Here is a 22,052-nt window from a genome sequence, read left to right as displayed (position 1 = left end):
CCAATGAAGTATAAATAGCAAGATATTTTATTAGATAATAGTTTCCAAATTAAAATTCAGAATGGGAAATCACTTGCTGGGAAAAAATTAGAATCTCTTGAACTTCAGAAAATGAAAGAAGAATGTCTCTCTCTTATGTAAAATTCAGTGAGAACTTTTTTTTAATAGAAAAAGCTTGTTAAATAGTCCTGAATCTTCTTGGGACTCCTGATTCTTTTTGCTTTGCCRTCACCATAGTAACTCATATGATGCACGTAAGTTGTTCTGCTTGGTAAATCAGAAGCCTTACATTTGCACAATTTTAGTGAGTCACAAGTTTGACTCTGTGGCAGAAACAAAAAACAGTAATAAACAGAGTTGATTAACAGGTGGTATTAAACAAAAAAGTCTCTCTTTTTCTTCACCTTTCCCTGTTCTCCCTAATATTTCTTTGAATTAAAACATACTGTGTTTCTGTGTTTCCTTSTACTGTGCATGCTTTATCTACTTGTATGGAAGTAATCTCTTCAAAAACTGTCTTATAAGTTTTGGTATCTTCAAGAAATATGATATTTAATAAGTGAAGCCTGTGTTTATTCACCAACCATTGTTGACATCCACCAAAAATTAATTATGAGAGCACATACAATCTGTGTTGCTTGCATRAAGGCTATTTCTTACTTCCTCACAGGAAAAAAAAAACAAAAAAAAACCTTCCTTATGTTTTTGCTAGATTTCTGGGTGGGGACTTGATTTGGGAATTCCTTATGTACTCACATTTTCTTTAGTCTGAATTTCTATTAAAAAAAAAAAAAACCAAACTACTATTATCAGTTGAAGCTTAAGTGTAGTAGCAAAATTAAATATCTTTTTTTTTTTTTTTGTTTTGATATATTGTCTCTCCTTTCAGAATTTCTGTACCTGCACATCTGTCAACAGCATTCCCTGTGGTTCCTTCTGACGTGCCTCCCTTGCCTGAACCTGGTGTGCCCTCTCAGATTTCCCCTGAATTACCATCTGTATGCCAGGAAGGGCTGTGCCATAATGGAGGGACTTGTCATCCTCTCTCTCTGCCTACTGGGGCCACCTCGTTCCAGTGTGACTGCCCACTACATTTTACTGGTCGATTCTGTGAAAAAGGTAGTTGTGATTTATTTTTTCTCTATTAGTTGTGAAATTCAAGTCTTATTCTGCTATGGTGATGAAAAGGGGRAAGAGTTATTGATCAGCATGTTTCTATGCTTTTCATCCCAATTACTGTTGGAAACTGAGGAGCAAATTCATTATGGTAATTCAAATAATACTTATTTGCAGTATGTTAGGTGATATCAGTCAGGCACACTCCGAAGAGTTGCAGATTTGGGTTAATAAAAAAAAAATACTGCATTATTTTTGCAAAATTTTCAGGCACAGTTTTAATGTGTGTTTTACAGTGTATTATTTCTGGGGCAGAAGAAAATTTACTTATGAAAATAAGGAGAAGATTTCCTAAAAAGATTATGTTTTCCATTTCTAGAGACTGCTTTTTTATCATTATGTCTGATCTTTTGTTGACAAAGGCTTTTTTTAACCTATACCTCATTTATTCTTCTATTGCTCTTGCTCATAAAGCACGGATCAATCAAATGACCCTATTTTAATTAGAATTTGAATAAAAAAATATTTCTTTTAGTAATTTTGTTTTCTTTGTGAAATGAATCAAGGCCATAAGATCAATATTTCTGTTCTGTAATTGCAATTGCTTTTAATTATTGCTTTTCAGAAAGTTGTTTTTTAGAATACATTTCATAGCTGGCCTCAAAAACTGCTTTAGCTTTAAGGTACTCTGGGTTCTAAATTGCAGTAGATAATTCTCATAGCACTAAAGGGCATTACTGGTGTGCAGGAAAAGAACAAAAAAAATTGCTAGATTATGGTTATATAACTATCATCCTCCTAATGAACTTCCCATGGTATGAAGTAAAAGCAACTAGAGTTAAAAATGCCCTTGTCAGGCTGCCAGTGTATCTGAGCTAGCATCACCTAGTATTACTGTAAAAATAGGTAATTGCATTCACTATATGTGAAAGCAATCACTGACTGTTGGCTCAAAAAAATGTAATTGTCATGTGTTGCTTACATAGAAGAGCATTTTACTATATAAGCTTTCTCAAGTTTATAATAAATCRTATATATGCAAATTTTCAATGTTAAAATTGAATTCCATTAGTATTTTCTATATATTTGGTATCTGGGCATACTCTTGCTTGCAATACACCACAGCTGTAGAAACTGCAACATAAAACAGTGAAACAAAAAAAGTGTGTTTTCATAAAACATTAAAGATTTAGTTAGTTCTTCAATGAAGTATTTTCAACATTTCAATGAAGTGTTTTATTTATTTACATACATCTCATGTGCCAGRATTCCCTTCTGTGTTCCAAACAATACAGTTGGCATCCTTTTTATCAGCATCATCTGTGCTGGTTTTAGCTTTTTCCGAGGGTTATGCCAGGAGTAAGCAATGCTCAATTTAAGCAGGAGTTTGACAGGCATCTTCTGGTAAAAGGATATATCAGTATATGTCACAACCACTCTGTGGGACTCCACTGGTTCCTTCCACCAGTGTCTGATTACTGCTTTCCTCTGACCTCCCAGCTGAGCTGTCAGTCTCCAGGAGTCTTCTGTGGTTTGGTGTTCTTAATGATAACTGACTGGCATAACCTGTGTTTGAATGATATTATCTGGGCTTAGTACTTACTTCCGTGTGCCGCAGACTCTGGGGGAAGTAGCTTCTGTTCCATTGACTGAAAAAGCTATTTTTGTGTTGCTCATTCAGAAATACAGCATTCTAAGCCATTTTCTCCTTTGGAGCTTAACCAGTGCCGAGCAGCAGAGCTCATACAGTGGAGTGAGTTGACTTCCAAATACACCTCCAAAGAAATTTGTAAAGTTTATCTTAGTTGTGTAAATGAAGGGGACCCCTTCTCTCTCTCTTTCTGTCATTTTGTTTCAAAAATCATGTGTGAAAATATGACTGAATTATGACTACCTGAAGAGCAAATTGAAAGCAGGAGATTCTTACACTTGCAGTTATAACCAAATCTCTGATGGCTAGCRCTGAAACTCCCTGCATTACATACACCAGTAACCATTCCATTCAATGAAACAGAATTCAAGCTTTAAAGAMACCCTGAAACAARTARCTCCTTTGGAGAATTTKACCTCAGCTGTATAATCATATCTGWTTMRTATTTCMAMATAGGATGTCTAACAGTTCTAGCACAGGAAGAATAACACTCCTTTTCTTTTTCTTTTTGTGTGGAGAAGATGAATTAAGTTCTCTTTTCACAGATTTCTGCTTTTACCCTCTAAAACCCCCAATTCAATGCAGAGAACAGCCTCCTCCTTTTTGCTAGTGTTCCTGGGTCAGCCAGGGCTGCAGTATGTGACATGCTCCTYGACTGGGAGCTCACTGGGGCAGCAACATCCAGAGCTCATGCTGTCATATTGCATCTTTATATAGATCAGAATATGACTTGATGTATCCTGTATCTAGTAGTTGAAAAGTAACTGCAGCATAGGGTGATATTATTTAATCCTAAATTTTCAATGAGATTGATAATTTAGTCTAATGAAACCAGAAATTTCCCAGCTGAGCTATTATTATAAAGCTCTGATATTCAGAGAGCAGTTCTTCAAGAAATTTAGAGAGAYGTCATAATTACAGAATATAAGCACATCTGCAATAATTTTGTAATTATTTGCYATAGACCTTCCAATGGAGAAAGTAAATTATCATGTAAAGAAATTTTCAGTCAAGGAAATTTTCTCTTGACTCCTTAAAGACAGCTGTGATCTGTTTCAAATATGCTATTCTGTCTACCTGTACATTTCAGCAACGTATTTTCGTTATTCATCATTGTGATCTGCCTTGTACCTACCATAAACCAAGTTTTAGCAAGAAACTCCTCATACACTTACCTGGCATAACAGGTGACATGGGGTACAGAGGGTCTTGTATACAAACCCTCTGTGAATATCTTGGCCTCATTAGAACGGGTGCATTTGCTGATTTAAAAGCTATGGTAAGGTACACTTAGCTTATTAGCAAAACTATTTTTGTTAAGTGTATAGGAACACCTTCTAAAGTGAAAGCAAGTGAACATCATTATCTCAGTTATGTGTTTTAACATGATGAGTATTATTAAATGCAATTTCATTTTTCTATTCAATTGTTCCTTGACTAGTAAACTCTGGCCCTTACAAGGTTTTCCTGCCCTTACAAGAAATACCTTYGAGTCATAATTGTCCTTATATATATGTATATTAGACAAGCCAGTTTATCTGAAAACACAGTGTACTTACTCTAAACGCATACCTCCAAAATATCTCTAAATGACAGTTTTGGAAAATGGGAGYCTATCTCCATTTTTCTAAGGAAGTAGAAGAGTGTGCATACAAATCAGTGTATTTGCCAAATTCAAACTGAAGTTATCAACACTGGTTATGTACCAAAGTGGCAAAGTGAGGATCTAGTCTAGAGCATGGAAGGGCAACCGTTTGAGGCCTCAGTTCCCTTTAATAGCGCTTTCAGTATCTTCCTTTTTCTATTTTTTTTTAAACAAAAAATTACTAAAGTTACTTGGAAATTAGAAACTAGTAAAAGATGTGTTTTAAAAACTATATTAAAATTCAGCATACAAAATCTGTTTGCCATGGAAAATTTATCTTCATTACTCAGTGGTGAGTGCTACATGACTGCTTTCATCCAATAGAAAGGGAGGATTCTATACACAGGAAATACTATGAAGGGCAGATAGTGTACTCTGTGCTGCCCATTTTTCTTTTTCCTTTTTGTATAAATAAGCTTATTTTACTTTAACCTGAAATGTATCATTCTTTCTTTATTCACTAATCTGTGATGTCTGCTTCATTGTGAAATTCCCACACAAGTGGAAAATAACGCAATGGTTGTGCTTCAGCATGAAAGCAGATGGTTGTGGATTTCTGCAAAGTTCATAGCGATAGGTTTGGAATATCACTGTCTTGMTTGTGCAAAGATAGTACGTCCTTGACTGTTAATTACAAGATTAACATTTTTAAAGTCTCCAAAATTTTTAGTATTCCGTAAAAGTTTTATAAATTGTTCAATAAAAAGAGTATTTAAATGTCATGTGTAAAAACCAGGAAATCTGTGTAATTTGATATGTTGCCTGTGTATATTCTGTACATTACTTAAAGGTCAACTCCTTTGATAAAGCTGCAAAAGCAGCAGTAAAATGCAAGGCTGTTGCAGGCATTTATATTGGAACAGTCACACCTAAAGACTTTGCTACATTTATTCCCCAGGATACACTTGTTGAATTCCTGATTTGTAGAGCAATACTTGATAATATCAACCCGAACATTAGATTTTTTTTTTTATAGCCACTTCTAGACATTGTTCCTAATTTAACATTTCTAACCTGCATCATTGACTACCATAATTCATCTCAGACAAGTCTGGGGGGCTTTGTGTATTTGGCTTTGAAAAGAAATGTAGTTGGTCCAATTTCTGTTATTTCAGCCATATTTAGAACAATCTCATGTCTCTAGTAGAACTATTTATCTCCTTCATAACATTTATCCTGTGTAAGTATGATTTAAAACAAGTCTGTGACATTTTCCATCAAAAAGAAAAGTGAGCCAGTGAAAATGATATAAAGAGGTTTAGGGAGGGCAATTTCACTTTCATCTCCACATTCAAGTTTCAGGTTGAGGTACCCAGAAAGAAAAAATGGGATGTGGTTACCCCAAAGCCTCTGTTTTTTCCAGGGTTTAAGGGTTCTTTCACTCATTTTGTCCTCCTGCAAGGACAGGGGTCTGTGAGCAGGAAAAAATAATGTGTTAGAGATATCAAAAAATTACCTCAGTCATTAATTTGATGTCATTGACCTCAGCTTATGTCTAAAATCATGTGATACCTTTTGCTATCCCATTTGTGTATATAAAACTTCCAAATGAATTCTCTAGGTTTTGGGCTATATTTGAAAAAAAGTAGTAAGTTTTCCTGTCAGACTTAAATTTTTTTAAAGGGATGGGGTTAAAAATTAAGAAGTCTAGTTAAGAACACTCAAGGTTTAAACCAGAAGTTAATTAACTTTGTGTGCTGTATTTGATACACTAGTTGAGATTAYAACAATTTTCACAAGAAACAGCTAGCCATTCCACAGTTTGCTTCATTCATAAAATTCAATAGATATATTATTTGGGTGAGCAATGAAAAAAGGTATTATATAAATTAATTTTCTTCTCTGCACTTTCACTTGTGGACACAAATTTTACACTTTTGATATCAGGCTAAGCAAACCTTGTGAAGTGTAACTTGTTAGCACTTCAAAATACCCTGTGTCTGTGAGCAATCATATTAGCTGCAGAGACACCTGAATTTAGCATATGGTTCTTGCTTTTTCCTTCTTAGTTCACAAAATTATGGAGATGTTTTTGAAAATGTCTAAAATATCTTGYTCTATCAGTTTTATTTTAATGAGGGTTCATTGGCTGGAGCATTTTTGAAATCACAGGAAAACAGGATTTGGAGGGAAATKAAGTTAAATTCACAAGGAAGAAGTGGAGCAATTTTAGAGTAATCCTTCTCCCGCTCTCCTGAACACTTTTGTAGAATTTTACCACTTCAAAAACTAGTGTTGCTACAAGTTTTTATACAACTTAATATTCCACTTTAATCTAATTTAGGTAATATGTTCCAGGTTCAGTCAAGSATGTAAGCTTTACATGTCTTTAATTGTAAGAGTGTAAGGAATCTGTGTGATTCCTGCGCTTTATGTTCAGGATTAAGGTATTCTACTACATCAGACCCTGAATTAGGATCCCTCCATTCTGTTACTTCTTTGGTGATTYATGTAAGCTTATTGCTTAAAAACAACCTACATCTCAAATTCCTCCAGAGGACTTAATGAAATTGTAAAGGGATGTAACAGTTTTCTGATCATTAASACTTGAATATGTGGTTAGATGAGAGTTTAAGATACACCTTAATTATACCTAGAAGGATGATAACAAAAAAAATCTTGTTGAGATGTGGAAAGAGCTCTTCAGAGCAGCAACAAACTCTTAAAAACAGCTGTCCCATTGTCTGTAAAGCTGCTTATGATTGCAGCTGCCATCTACCCACAACCAGGGAGCTCCAGAGCAGCTACAGCATCTACTGCTATAGCATTTAACATAGAGCTGTATGGTATGCTCTAGAGCTATAGGGTTCTCTTAACAGAAATTTAAAAATATTTAACAAGTTTCTTCTCTGAAATGTATTATGGAGCCTCTTAGGCACAAGTTGCTTTGAGAGATTATGGTGAAAAAAGTTAGTAATTAGAGAATATTTTTACAGAGTTGTCAGTTTGCTAATGCATCCTCTGTCTTGTATTCACTTCCATTCACATCGAGTCATGAGCCATTTTAAATCATTAGGTATTGGTTTTAAGTGTTGCTTAAAGTTTTTGTTTCTATTTGGATTTCATTAAAAATGAGATAGTTGTAGCACTCTGCTATAAGTACTTGCATCAATGAGCATTTCTGAGGAAAACAATTGATAAAAGCAGTCGAAAACTGTTTGTCTTCTCATCATATAGACCAGACCCGTTWAAGTTTGCTGTTTCTAGCATTTGGCTTTTGAACCACTACTTCTTTACTTTGGATGAATGTTTTCTTGCCATAATATTTTTTAGGAAAATTGTAACAACAGGATAACAAATACTATTTTGGGCAAGAAAAGATAGAAAATTTAATACTGTTAAGCTTATGATTTGCAGGGAACAAGACTTCTTTCCTTCATTTTCCACTTGAAAATGTCAGTATAAAAGTTGATTGTTTCTAAAGCTTGCAGCCTATTAGGYTGCTAATCTCCCTGCTCCTTTGAGTCATTTTTCATTTGACGATAATCATTGTTGCATAAGTGACAAATGCTTTGTTTTTTTCTTCCTTTATTTCTCCATTTATGGCATTTTCTGTAAAAATCTTCTTTCAGTAACTCCTGCATTGCAGCCATTTGTTCTGTTGTGCTAACTTGCTCATAATCAAGTTATCTGCAAAACTGTTGTGTCTTCCCTGGCAGCATGGCAATGCTTGTTTTCTGAGCTTGACTCATTTCAGTTCTTCCACAGTTGATACCAGATAATAAAGCAGGTGAGGTATTAAATAATGGTTTTGAGCTTTATTATGTAACTTGGAAGAAAGAGACAGAAGACACAGAGGCTGTGTTTGCTTTTACAGCACAGTTAATTTAGTAGTTAGTTAGAAATAATCTGTGTTCCTGAGTTAGGATAACAGTATGTTGCACTGCCTTGACATTTTGATTTCAGGAATGCTGTCATTAAAATCAGAGGGGTTTTTTTTTTCATTCCTGCATACAAGGTGTGCAGCTCCGAGTCTGCTCCCAGACCACAGTCAGGAACTTCAGGCTAACTGAGAAAGCAAAGTGGACACCAGAATTCTCTTGGGACCTCACTGGAGAGTCCTGCTCAGGACCATGTCAACTGGCTGATCCTCTCATGTCACCTCCCAAGGCCAGTGGCCATTGTGGAAAGATGCTGGCTACTTACAAAGTGTGGCTACAGAGAAAATGGCTTTGCTGTTTCCTAGCCTAAGSATAAATTTCTGATTTAAGCATGAAACCCCACATAATTTCTGATGAAGAGTAACTGATACATTCCCTTTCATGCATCTCCACAGAACACTGGTGCCTGCATTTACATAAAATCTCAAACTGCGGGTGTTTAAAGAGGTGGAAAATTTATGATATAGATGTTGAGAAGTTACTGTTGTGAKGCTCCTCAAGTCTCCCTCCTCCCTCTGAGGAAGCCAAGATCTTTTATGTAATATGAAAAGCCAGGGTTTTTTTTTTTTTCCACCATTGTAGTTTCTTTATATTTTTGTAATAACAGTTTGTGGTGATAGAACATGCAAGTAATTATGTAGCAAAAACGTTTTAGCTACTTAGCATTTTAGTGATCCAGGAAATAAGGATTCAGAAGGTGAATTTCCTTGTAATACAATTGATTTATATACATAAATTCTACACGGATATAAATCAGTTCTGTGCAGAGTGTAGAGAGATTCAAAAGCTTGTGAGCATGTAGAGTCTCAGTGTGTTTTAGTGGAATTATTGAAAATTCCGAATACATTATCAAACAGAGCAAAGAATCGAGACATTGCCCAAACATAAATGAAAACAAACTTGCATAAATGAAAACAATTTTCGTCTGTGAATCATATTTCCCTGTATCAAGAACACTCTTTAATGGATTCTTTAGCCCTATGCAAGACAAAAATAAAACTAGTGTATTATAAAAAAATAATGAAAGACACTTGCATATCAAATACAATAGAAAATATGCAAATATGGAAAATAAAACCACGAAAAAAAAAGACAGGGATCCTAATGGCTTCTACCAACCGAAACAGAAAACTATAGATTCATCTGACTTCCAAAGCTGTTTTCATGGCACTATTTATAATAATRTCTTATGGCAATAATCATAAATGAATGGCTGTTTCTTTTTATACATATTACAATCTGTTTCAGCAATTGATGAACGTCAGCAAAATAAAGAGCATAAATCAATCAAAGATTTATATGAGTAAAATGTGTACAATGTGGTACCGTTCAGCCACAAGCCATTCAAGTTTCTTTTAGAGTTTGACAGCAGAAACCCAGTCTGTGTTGTACACCTGTTTCTTCAAATGCATTTTCTCACATAACAGACTACAATACTGTGTTTTGGGTTTTATGCAGCACAGTGGAAATATTTAAAAGGCTTATAACTGTAGGTTTGTCTGAGGTTTAAATTGTGGAGTTGTAATAGGAGAAAAACCCCATAAGATGGGAGTATTCCCACTAAATACATGTGTACTTCATTGACTGTCTAGCTAGGAGCATCGTAGAATCATTACACAGCCCTCTCTGTTCAGAGATTCTTATGTAGGAGTTTTACAGAAACTCCTATTACATTAATTCTGCACTTGATATAACAGCATTTTAAATCACTCATAAAAATATTAATGCACAGAAAAGGTGCAGAAAATCAAGAATTTCCAAAAAATCGAGTATGAAGGGACCATTGATTCATTTGTCTTTGAAATCCAACAGCCTGCATAAATTTCTTCCTTTAAAGATGAATTCAGAGAGACTCAAGAGAGGAATTGAGAATATGAAATTCATTTCTAGATGATCAGAATCAGTCTCCCATTTTTTGACGCTTCTGGAGACCAACCTGAGTGCAATTGAGAATAAAGAAAAGAATGTCAGCCCGGATTTAAAACCTGAACATTCTCATAAATAATCCAGCTGCTGATGCCTGTGGGTCTAAAATTTATCCAGAGATGCTGGGGAAGCAAAAGATTTAAAAGGAACAGTAACAATAAATTTTGTTGAAACTAAACATTTTCATCCAAAATATTGGCTCAAAATGTTTCATGAGTCACCCCTGATTTTTATTTTTTTTTTTGTTCTGTTTTGTTTTGCTTTGTTTTAGATTTTAGGTCCATTAAAAAGGGTGATTAAGCCTTTGGTCCCAGTTAGATATGCTAAAGTGTTGATATTATTTAAGACAAGGAGGGAGGAACAGGATAAAGGAGTTACTACTGTGTCACTTACCAGCAGGCAGGACAGATTTATGAGGTTGTGTGATGGGGCAGCTGAACAATGATTTTTTTTTTTTTTTTTTTTTTTAAATACGAATCTAGGAAATGAAAATAAAATGAGCAGTTATAAAGAAAAGTATTTTATCAGCAGCATTATACTTAATCCAGCTGAAGTTCTCTTTAAAGGATAAAGAAAAAATTAATGGACACCAGAATGCTAATAAAAACTTAGAACTCTCTGAGAAAGGAAATGAATGTTTTATGGTTGCCATTTGCACAAACCCTTTCAGCTTGCCATGTTAATCATCTTATCTCAGTGCAGGGAATGCCTGCTACTTTGTTGTTGCTAAAATGAGGTTTCAAATGGAACTTTACCAATCCCTGCATTTGTCTGCATCTTCTGTTACCTGTGAAAATACATCACATGTTTCCTGCATCTCCAGAATTGCGACATTTTTCATTCTTTCYTCTGGCTCCACCAGCAATACTTTGAAGGGCTGCTGTATTGTTATAGTTTCAGAAGCAGTATATTAATGGTATGCTATTATATTGCTGTATCTTATTTTTCACATGAATGACTTGCCAAAAAACGTACAGGACTCTATGGGTAGTGATGAACTTTACTTCTAAAATAATTATAAAATAACTTCTAATAATCAATAAGGCTTAGTCACTCTGCATGACATTAGGTTTTTTTTAAGTTCTGGAAATATCTTCATTTATCTATGCCATGATCTTTTGCTCCTAGCATGGCTAGTTTCATTTTCTGCTTTAAAAGGTGCTCCCCTAACAAAAAGTGTCCTTCCTCTAAACATCTGATTAGTGAGTCTTTAAAAAAAGTTGTAACCAGTATCTGCCTACTTAAAAAAGGAGTGAGGGAGAAAAATGCCAAAAGCATCTATGACAAGATTGTGAWATGTCATTAAAAGACTCTTTGTTAAAACCAGAAATGGTTCTTACTCACCCTGACCAGTGCTGTTTCTTCTTTTCTTCCTTATGTTATGTTACAGACTATATAATACTATATTGTATTCTTATTTATTTTCTGGCTTTGTTCCTACAGATAGCAATAAACTAGTTACATGCTACTGTGTATATGTGTGCAAAACACAAAAACCTCAGAGAAATACTGTATTTCAACTTCATAATAGTTTTGTATCTTTTCTTGCCACCCTTTGTAGTTCTTTTTTCCTCCTTTTTTTTTTTTTTTTTTTTTTTTTTTTTTTTTTTTTTTTTTTTTTTTTTTTTTTTTTTTTTTTTTTGTAGCTCTTACAGTCCTTTTTGTCTTGCCAAACCCTGCCAGGGCAGTGTGAGCAGAAATAAGTTTCTGTCTCAGCATCTCCTTTTTTTTTTGAGCCCCAATATAAAGAAAGGGACATTTTTTTTATCATCTTCTATTTGACTACTTCTTTGTCATCACAGAACTGTTAGGGTTGGAAGGGACCTCTGGAGATGATCCAGTCCATCACCCTGCCAAGGCAGGGTCACCTAGAGCAGGTTACACTGGAACACGTCCAGGTGCATTTTGAATATCTCCAGAGATGAAGGCTTCACAGCCTCCCTAGGCAGCCTGTTCCAGGGCTCTGCAACCCTCAATGTGAAGAAGTTCTTTCTCATGTTGAGATGAAATTTCTTGTATTTTAGTTTATGGCCATTGCTTTTCATCCTGTCACTGGGAAGAGCCTGGCACCACCCTCCTGAGACCTGCATTTGAGATATTTATATGCATTAAAGGAATCCCCTCTCAGTCTTTTCTTCTCTGGACAGGCCCAGCTCTTGCAGTCTCTCCTCAAGAGAGAGATGCTCCAGACCCCAAACAATCTTTGAGGCCTATGCTGGCCACTGTTCCAAACTTGCATCACTCTTTCTGTAATCCAGCTATGTGGAAAACTTTTCTGACTACCAGTCCAGACTTGTTTAATTAACTAGTTGAAATGTAATCAAGTTAATTCTACAGATGTATTGAATCATGTGTGAGTGTGTCATGTAATAGCTGCTGCTCTGCTTTTTGAGGCAGTCTGAGCCACACAGCACCCACATAGACCAGCATTTGTCTGAACTAACCTGCTCATTTTTCATGAGTTGGCAGGAGATGCATTSTGTGGTAAAGGTGTTCACAGGGGTTGTGGCTACAGGTGTTTGTTGTGGCCCCTGTGGTGGGACAGTCAGGTCAGTAGAACTGTTGTGTACCCCATTTAATAGGGAGTGTGGGTGGGATGAGAAGTGAGATTCTTTGCTCCTGTGTTACTGAATGCTCAGTGGAAAAAATGCTTCTACCTTAAATACTTCATCAGTTTTCTCCTTACTTTTATGTTCTATCTACACAGACATTGCTTTCTCTGTTTCTCTGTTTCTCTGCTGTTATTTACAATTGATAATAAAAATAATTTTAAAAATTAAATAATACTTATTAAAAGAGCCCTAAATTTAGTTATCTCTTATTAGCATTTCTTGGTACAAATCGGGTGYAATTTCAGAACCAGTAATATTGAGTCCAAGTCCTACTTGGACTTTTTCTTAAAAGTACTTGAATGTTTCCCCAWTGTCATCACTGAATGAAGACTGAACAACAGAGTTTCTATCTTTGTTTGGGGAAAAAACAATGGGTTTGGACAACGACATGTGTAGAAAAAACTCAGTGAGTTTTCCAATCAATACTTCRCTATGTACTATTGTGAGATCTTATTTTCTTCCTTCTCTATTCCTTGGATGTCAGAACATTGCCTTACAAAAGCCAATATCCTATCATAGCGAGCAAGGAGCTTGATTTAATTTGCAGCCACTGTGATCTTCAAAATTAATAGAATGTGGTGAAGTTGAAATGGAAAATTCCATGAAAATTTGGGGTTGAAATTTTGTTAACACATGAAACACCTAGGGAGACAATACTAGGAAATAATTCAAGAATTTGAATAAAAACCTGAATACTACCACTGCTATCAGGGAGATAATTTCAAAAATTGTATTCAAATACTTGTGTTACAGTTGGACACTAGCACTAACCGTGGTTTACTCATGATTATTTTGATCATAAAACATATGGCCTATACTTTTTGTTGTTCTGATGGTTCCATAAGCCCTTCTCTGGAAATCTGCCGTAGCTTGCTTCTTATTTTCCTTGYTTTTGTGATCACTGGACCATCACACATATGATACAGGAGAGAATAGAATCCACCACCCAGCTTAGCTTGATGCTCTGTACATGTGACATCAGAGCTACAATCAGGACAAAGGAAAGGGGGAAAGGATTTAAGGACTAAGAGCACATATATTCTGAGATGAACTGAATCACTCAGAGACCACAAAAATAGTTTTCTTTGGCTATACACACTGGATTATGAAGCTGAATCAAAGGTAGCAAAGAAGAATACCCTCACTAAATTGGATTATACAGAGAAAGCATTTGACTTGAAAGAGATACATTTTGGAGATAGATTATGTCCTGTAGCATTGCAGAATTAGTTTCCTGAAGCAAACTATTCAATTGTTTGATGTTAACAGTAGAAGAGGTACTCGCACTGACAATGCTCAGTGTGAGGGAAGAAATAAAAAAGCCAAATGTACTGAAAGAAAGGTATAATAAACTGTCACAAATCAAAGATTGAGACTGTTTCTCGGTCGACACAGAGTGTATTTGAGAAAAAAGGGACATCAGATAAAGAAGTAAAAAGAGCATTCTTGCCTCCACCTCCAAGCAAACCTACAGTCATTTAGTATGGCAAAAACCCATCCCTAGGAGCAGTTTAGGAAGCATTTGTCAGGATACTAGAAGCAGCTCAATGCATGCTCTGTAAGTAACTGTTTTTCCAGTTATAGATGGGTTTTTTCTATTGTAGTCTGGCAAGTTCTGTGTGTGACAGACAAGCTATACCTTTAAATAACATAAGAGACTAAAAATCAAGTTCACCTCTCTTCTTGAATTAGGCCCAGACTTATTCTATGACCTTGGAATGCTGTTCCCTCACTGCAGTTCTTGAAGCACTTTTTCTATAGGTTTGGGTTTTTTTTTGTGGAATCATAATGATGTGATTCTGCTTGTTAATTGATAATTCACTCATCCATTCCTTATCTAGATTTTCTTTTTTTTAATTTCTAGGGTTGTCTCAAGGAGGTTCTTATTTACATCCTCTCCTAATCATAGGATGTCTGATAATTTAGATCAGCTGCCTTTGAAAATATCACAAAGAACAGGAAGCTCAATGAATTAGCAGGTGCTGTAATCTGCCAGGTCTCACACATTAAATGGAATATATTTGACAGCAATTRTGTTTCACAAAAGTTAATTTCAAACCCTTCACCCAGAGGTAGTCAGTGTTCTCRTAGTCCAAATCAACTGTCCTTAAATCATGGGACAGTCAGCACAGACAAACTCATTCTCCTGAGAATGCTTGTCAATGGAAACATTAGATTGTGGGTACAGATACTTCTGATTAACAGATTAAATCCCCTGCCCAGTACCTAAGACCAACCACAGAGTATCCGATTTCTTACATGTTTTCACAGAACCCAAGCTTTTAATTTTGTTTCTCTGAAACAGCCTTGTGTATGCTATTGGTGACTTTTTTTCTTCTTTCTTTTTCCAGAAGAAAAATTCTTTCGTCGGGGATTGTAAAACTCAACACATGAATCTGAAAAAGTAACTTTAGGATTCATTTGCACTGAACAGTTTTTAAAAATACATTTTTTTCTATATCAATAGGCACTATCAATAYATATCAAGTATCCATAATTCATTCKTGGCAACACATCCTATTTGTTATTAATAGAAAATATGCCTATCATTCTAATTACACAAATGCACTTTATTTCAGTTTCAATGGAATCAGTTGCACAAATAATTTTTAGAAACCTTTATCTTGGTGTGCCTTTAATTGATGATTAGCTGACAAGAGAAAACATCATCTTCCAAGCTGGATACACAGCATATATTCAATGTGTTAAAAAACATATAGAAGCTCCTGTTTTTTTTTTATTTCTTTGGAAAAAAAATCTAAATTTAGAGTTTATCTGTTTTGGTGCAGATTTCAGACTCTTACAATGAAAGAAAATCCAGGTCACAAAGTACAAGTGTTACTTAACTTGCTATAATATATGTCTGTTTCATGATAAAATAAGTTTTATCATATCATATTCTGGATTATTTTCCATTATAGCCTTTTGAATCATATTTTGACCAGATGCTGCATGATTGCTCCATTTATGCATGTCCTTATGATCAGTGACAGATGGTCATGCTCTGACTTTGTCTGAAAAATCACTTGTCTTGAAGCAGTGTGTGAAGAAATCATGAATAATGTGATTTTATTAGCAGAGGAATTCACACATTTGGGAAAATTACTACCATCTGTGTGCATTAATGCAGCATCATGCCTTGTAGTTCAGATCTGATTCATGCCCTGCCAACTTTGAATAGAAATTGAATTACTCAGTGTTTTTTCTGCACAAGATCATGCAGGCAGACCTCTGTATGTCCATCCAATTACTGTTACCAATTGCTGAACACCAGAAATATATTATTGGCAATATTTTCATATACAACTACATGCCAGAGGACTCTATTACAGTATATAAATTGATACTGTAGTTTTATTATATCCATATGCTCCATGAGGGTGAGGGGAGGATTGGTCTGGAAGCTGACCACCCTGAACCAGACCATGCTTGCCTTGACTCACCCATCAGGTCTACAGAACACCACAGTAGAAACTGTTTTTCCAGTTATAGATGGTTTTTTTTTCTATTGTAGTCTGTATTTAGCAGACATAATGTCTGCTAAACATCAGTGGGAAATCAAAGGCTGCATATAGTAACTTATCTTTTAAAGACTTGGCCATAGCCTTGTGTATTTATTTAGGCTCTGATTAGTTCCTAAAGTATGGATGTCATGCAGGATTCAGTGATTTTCTAGAGTTCAAATCCTTTCAGCTTCCCTTCTCAGCATTCTGCTATTCCACTTGATCAAAAAACAAAAAAGCTCTGTAGATAAACAGACAGCCTTTTACAAACATAATAAACAGGTTCTCTTGTCTCCATTAAAACGGCATAGGACCTGCAGTATAAAGGATACTTTTCATGTTATTTGCAGAGATATCTCAGTAGGTTTCTGATTCCAGTGAGACTTTGGTACCTTCCACCCTGGAGACTTTATTAAGATTGATATAGAGCAATTTGGTGTTAAATTTGGTCAAAGATTGTTTGGCTTTTACCAAATTCACTGTTTTTGTCAAACAAATGTCTCCCATCCTTACTTAAAAATTATTGGCAGTTCTGATTTAAAAGGGTAAGTATTTAAACCTATTAAAGACTCAGTCACAACTAGTAACTTTAATATTTTTAGCCTATGGAAATGTCTTAATGAGTGACAACATGATCCCTCATAGACCTAACATTAGATCATTTGCAGTTTGGCAAGAAAATAGATTTCTGAGCTGAGATTGCACTTTTCTTGTCATTTATCTTTGTAGGAAATTGCCATCTAAGTTGTTGAAAATAAAACRTATTTTAATGACAAGTCTTAATGTATCAGTACTATTTCTTAATTTTTTTGCTTTCTGTGTTGTAAGAGCTGGTTACAGCTCTCACRGATTTTGGTGTGCTCTAGTCTTCAGGCTTCAAAACCTGAAATCATCCAGATATTTGCCAGTACTTTCTGCAGGTGTCTCAAAAAGGAATGAAAGGCAAAGCTGTCTGAACTCAGTCTGATAAGATCATTTTCATCTGAATGAAAACTTGCTGTTGAGTAGTCTGTCACTTAGGAGTCACTTAGCCAGCACTCCCTGGTATCACTAGAGTATGTGTTCAATTTGAATATTGATACAACAGCTGCAGGCATCTGTTTCTATTCCATGAAAGCTGCTGTCATTAGATCTTCAAGAGGTTGAGATAATATTTCTCTGTTATTTTTTTCTCTTAGCATAGAGTATAAGCATTCTCTGGTGTTTTTTGCATGAAAAAAATGTTCARATAAATCTTCATACCAAAATATACACACTGTGTTTGTGTCATTATTGGGATATACAAAGAGGCAGCACATTTTGAAGTATCTGAGGTGATTAAATTCTTGTTTTCTAATGCATACTCCAGAAATTATGAGAAAGTTATCTGCTACATAATTGAAGTTATGCAGATATCTGAGCAGTAATTTACAGAACTTGCTTTTGACTTATGTATCACTCSTAGATGAAGTACTGTGTAATAGGGTAATTTTGCTACAGGAGACTGTTCAGTATTATGTATACAAATTAAACACTTGATGAAGAATTTGCTATATTAAATATGCAAATTAAACTTCAGGAAGACATGTAACTGAATTAGCACTGAGAAGTCCTTGGTATTCTGTATATTACTTGGAGATTGCTTCAGAGAAAAGCCATGAAAACTTTTGCCCAAGAGAACAAAAGTCTTTAGCTAAAGTTTGATGAGAAAGGTATTAATAATAGTCACCAAACTAGGGTAAAATAGAACAGGAAACTTACTGTGCTTTGGTACTATTGATTATGGCCTCCTAGAATGCTTCATTATCAGCCAACTATGCATTGCTTATAAATGCATTAGAGTTTTGGGACAAATCAGTCATTGTTAAAATTGGCAGTTTAGTCCCTAAAGACAGATGGTGTGCAGAGCCTAGATGTGTGTGGTCCCTCAGTAACATCCCTCTTGTACTTTTACTACTTTCCAGATAATTTTTTTGCAGCCTATAAAGTATCTTATTGATTGAGCACTGAAAGTTGTAAATGTGATTTATKAGTTATATTTGATTAAAAGTGTGGCTGCTCTGGGGGACTCAGGAATTTTGTCCCCCCTGGTCTAACACTGAGTAAATCACTTAAATCCATTGCCTGAGAGAGTATGCCCTTTAAAAAGACTAGTAAAAATGGAAAGTTGCATTGGAAAACCATATAGGAGAGCTTTATTTTAACCAGAGTGCCAGGTGAAAAAAGATGCATGTGCATGAGACCACTAAAACACTGCGAACATTACTCACTACCAGGTAAAGTAATGCAGTTTTTYCAGCAATTTTGTAAGTACAGCAGTTTGAAGATAGGAAAGTAAAACTTGACAGCAGGGTAAGTAGCTAAGTTGTCACTTCTGCCACTGTCCTTTTAATTTTACTTTTTTTCATGTGCAGTGCTATGTATCCTGACAGGAAGAACACTTTATCATCTAAAAAAAGAAAGCAAAATGGGAGAAGACTAGCTTTTAACCAGACAGCACATTTTCCTAGCTATTGAGAAGTAAATGTTTGGCTTTCAGATTGTTTACGTATGAAACAAGAGGTCTTTGCAGGCTTTGGAGTTGCATTGCTTTTGAGTTAGAGCCAAGAAAACAAAGAGTAAAGATGTGTGATGTGTGATGGTGTCTCTTGTACTAATTAAGATTAGGTGTTCTGTGAGTGCCCACATGACTTATCTCTTGTGGCTGATACCCAGTGGGGCTATAGTCTGTAAGTTTAAAAGAAAAATGTCTCTCTCTTTATCTTTAGCCTATAAAATTGGCTAGAAGACAGCACTTGCTCTACCAATTGATCAAACTAATCTTGCAATGTACTGCAACTTCTTTCCTATATTAATCATATTCCTCATAAACTCATTTAGCAAGAAGAATATTTCAAGTCTTTGTATTTCAAGGTAGGATTTCCTAAAGGATTCAGGAARCTAATAATTTAAGMRTTGAAAAAGCATACTTGAAAACCARTTGGGTCACTTTTCCCTACTATGCACGACCTTTCATTCTGTTAACATAACAATTACGTTAGTTGCATCTTTCTTGGACACAAGATATAAATGACTGCATTGATGTAGCAAACAGTAACAGAAGCCATGTGATGAAATTTTTAAGCATGTGACAAATTATTTGTGAACCTTTAGGCATACATTTCTATACAGTCTTCCCATGAATATCCTGTCATCAAATCACTGACAACATCATATTACTTCTTACTTCAAACAGTAAAAAAATTAATTGCTTCTTTCTTTTGCATCAAATGTGTAATTTTTCATAAAAATACTTGGTCTGAACTGCAGGATAGACAAAATTTCGTCAAACACAAGTCTTAAGTTGAGACAACATTTTCTTACTTTGTTAGATCCATACACCTTTTAATATGACAGAAAGTACATTAAAACAGGTGTGTCACTCTTGAACATACTCTTTTGTTTTCATCAGAAAGCTCAACTTGTGAAGTAGACTCTTGTAAAATGTTGCATTGAGTTTTCTGGACAGAAGAGTCTAGAAAATAGCAACAATTACATTTTAAAATACTTCAGTTTTAATTAGTTCTTCTATAAAATGTGTGATTGCTTATGATAGGTAGAAACCTATATCTGTGGTAGCACAATACCGCACAATACTGCACAATACTAGACAATAAAAGTTGTGGTAACTCACTTTTTGGCTGATTATATATAAATATTGACTATATGCAGTTACTTGAGCTAGCCCCTCTGTGCAAATGTTTAACTGTCCAAGTGAGCTCTAGAGACGGAGTGATCCTCTTCTCAGCTCAARCCTAGCAGCAGCTTTAACTCATATTGCCAAATTTTGCAACATAGTTTAAAAAAGCAGTGAAGTCCCATAGAGTTAGTTTCTCAGGTTTGAATATCCTCTGTTTTTTCTGATATTTAGGATTGTATTTATTTTATTAAGCTAAGTCTTCACTAATGCACASAGAGGCCTGTAAGCCTGATACCCTAATTAAAGAAAGACTTAACCGAAGCTCKGGAGGGGCCTTCAATTTGATTCATGATTAAATAGCTTAATTTTGATACTTTTCRGGGGAGTTTGCAGCTGCAGGCACTGGTTATTTTTTCTCATAGTCTTATGATAGTTATAATTAGTGATGCATTTTATGTTAGTTATTTTTACCAGATTTCAAGAGCATAGACRCTTTTTATAACAATGGCTTGAGTATTCCATTTTTTGCTCTTCCATTATATGAAAAATATGCACCTCACTGAGTGATAGCTTGCACAGATTTTACTCCTGCTGCTTGTACATCGCCAAAAGGCRGGTTTTAATTAATTAAGAATGTAAATAGTGTTTTTGTCTATCCATCATACCTCTGTATAGCTACATAGGTGCTTTATTCACCATACTGCGCTCCAAGCCAGCTGACTGTCTATAATTGACTCTATGCCTGTCAGGCCACTGTCTTACCTGCYAGTAGGAATATTCAGTGATTGATCTCATAGATTGTGCCCTTCCTTTCAATGYGTCACCAAAACTGCATTCTCAGTTGTTCTGGAGCCTCTGTAGACTTTGTGGTTCTGACTTCACACTGCACTACACAGAGCCAGTTTWCTGAGCAGATCAGTGCCCATCCAAAATGGGACAGCAGATACCACTGTTCTTTCCTTCTCTTCCTCATTCTCTATTGTGCAGGCAGTGCAAATCTGGGAAGTAATACAATTTTAAAATCCTTACCACTGAGGAGTTTTTTGAAGCAACTGTCCTAGTATCCTCTTGAATGTTTGCTCGCTTGCCTATTCAGATACCTTTGTCATTGCTTGCCACTGTCAGAAAGGATTCATCAGCTGTATTGTGGACAAAAGATGAAATATTTTTATAAGAGTATTAAGATACTAAAGGAATTTAGGAAATACGCAGTCTTAAATCACCAAAGGGTTTTTTTTTATGGATATTGCAACTCAAAAAAGTGGGCAYACCCATCTACCTATACATACTGATTTCAAATCTGAAAACGTAGCAACTGTGAATGTAATTTAGCTGTAACAGTGCAGGACACTGAACACTACTCCAGAAGATGTTAGCTTTCATTGTTAAGATTTAGCCAGAGTCTTCAGTGATTGAAACCACTCCTCTGCTGAACAACATGAGAGAAGAAAGCTGCAAGAGAACTGCACAGAAAGCTGTAGAAATTTAACAGGAGACAAGTTCAAATCAAGATTTAAAAATACAGGCTCAGACAATGAAAATATTGATATGATTCTAAATTATTATTCCTTAAATAAAATGAATTCATTTGAAAATTTCAGCATACAGTATGTGTCTATGCCATCCATTAGGGCCGCAGTCAAGCTGGTACCATGGACAGAGCTGAGCGTGAATCTGATTTTGCACCAAATCAGAACATCTGTAGTGATGCCACACTGCTCATGGACTTTTCTGCAAAMATACTTTGCAGTGAACTTCATTTTGTTAGATTTTAATACAATCAGTGCARTATAACCAATCACTTTAAAATTGTCAGGAAGTTCTTTTCTAGTAGCCTTTCCTTTGGAGCACTCTAAACAATGAGTAAATCGGGCTATAAAAGTGTCTGAGGCTGAACTGACGTGTGGAGATCAAATGGATTCAGCACTGTCATGGTTTAAATGAATTTAATAGGGGCAAACACTCCCAAGTTCCAGCAAACCTCCCCCCCCCTCTCTTTTCCCCACCCGGGTCCTAGAGACAAACTTTTCCACAGAGAGGAAAGTGAAAAGAAAAAAAAA

The 22,052-nt window shown here is 35.4% G+C and overlaps 1 protein-coding gene across 1 annotated transcript in view; it reads left to right on the top strand.

Annotated features, from left to right (window-relative positions):
• Positions 1 to 22,052, top strand: part of EYS (eyes shut homolog) — a 685,229-nt gene that overhangs the window by 499,312 nt on the left and 163,865 nt on the right. Inside the window, exon 36 of the mRNA XM_057369428.1 lies at positions 890 to 1,119. Within this exon, the coding sequence (XP_057225411.1) occupies positions 890 to 1,119 (230 nt within the window). The remainder of the gene's footprint in view (positions 1 to 889; positions 1,120 to 22,052) is intronic.

Source organism: Malurus melanocephalus, unplaced genomic scaffold (assembly GCF_030028575.1).
Source record: "Malurus melanocephalus ecotype Western Australia unplaced genomic scaffold, MMel_1.1 scaffold_109, whole genome shotgun sequence".
NCBI lineage: Eukaryota > Metazoa > Chordata > Aves > Passeriformes > Maluridae > Malurus > Malurus melanocephalus.
This window is presented reverse-complemented; position numbering and strand designations above follow the sequence as displayed.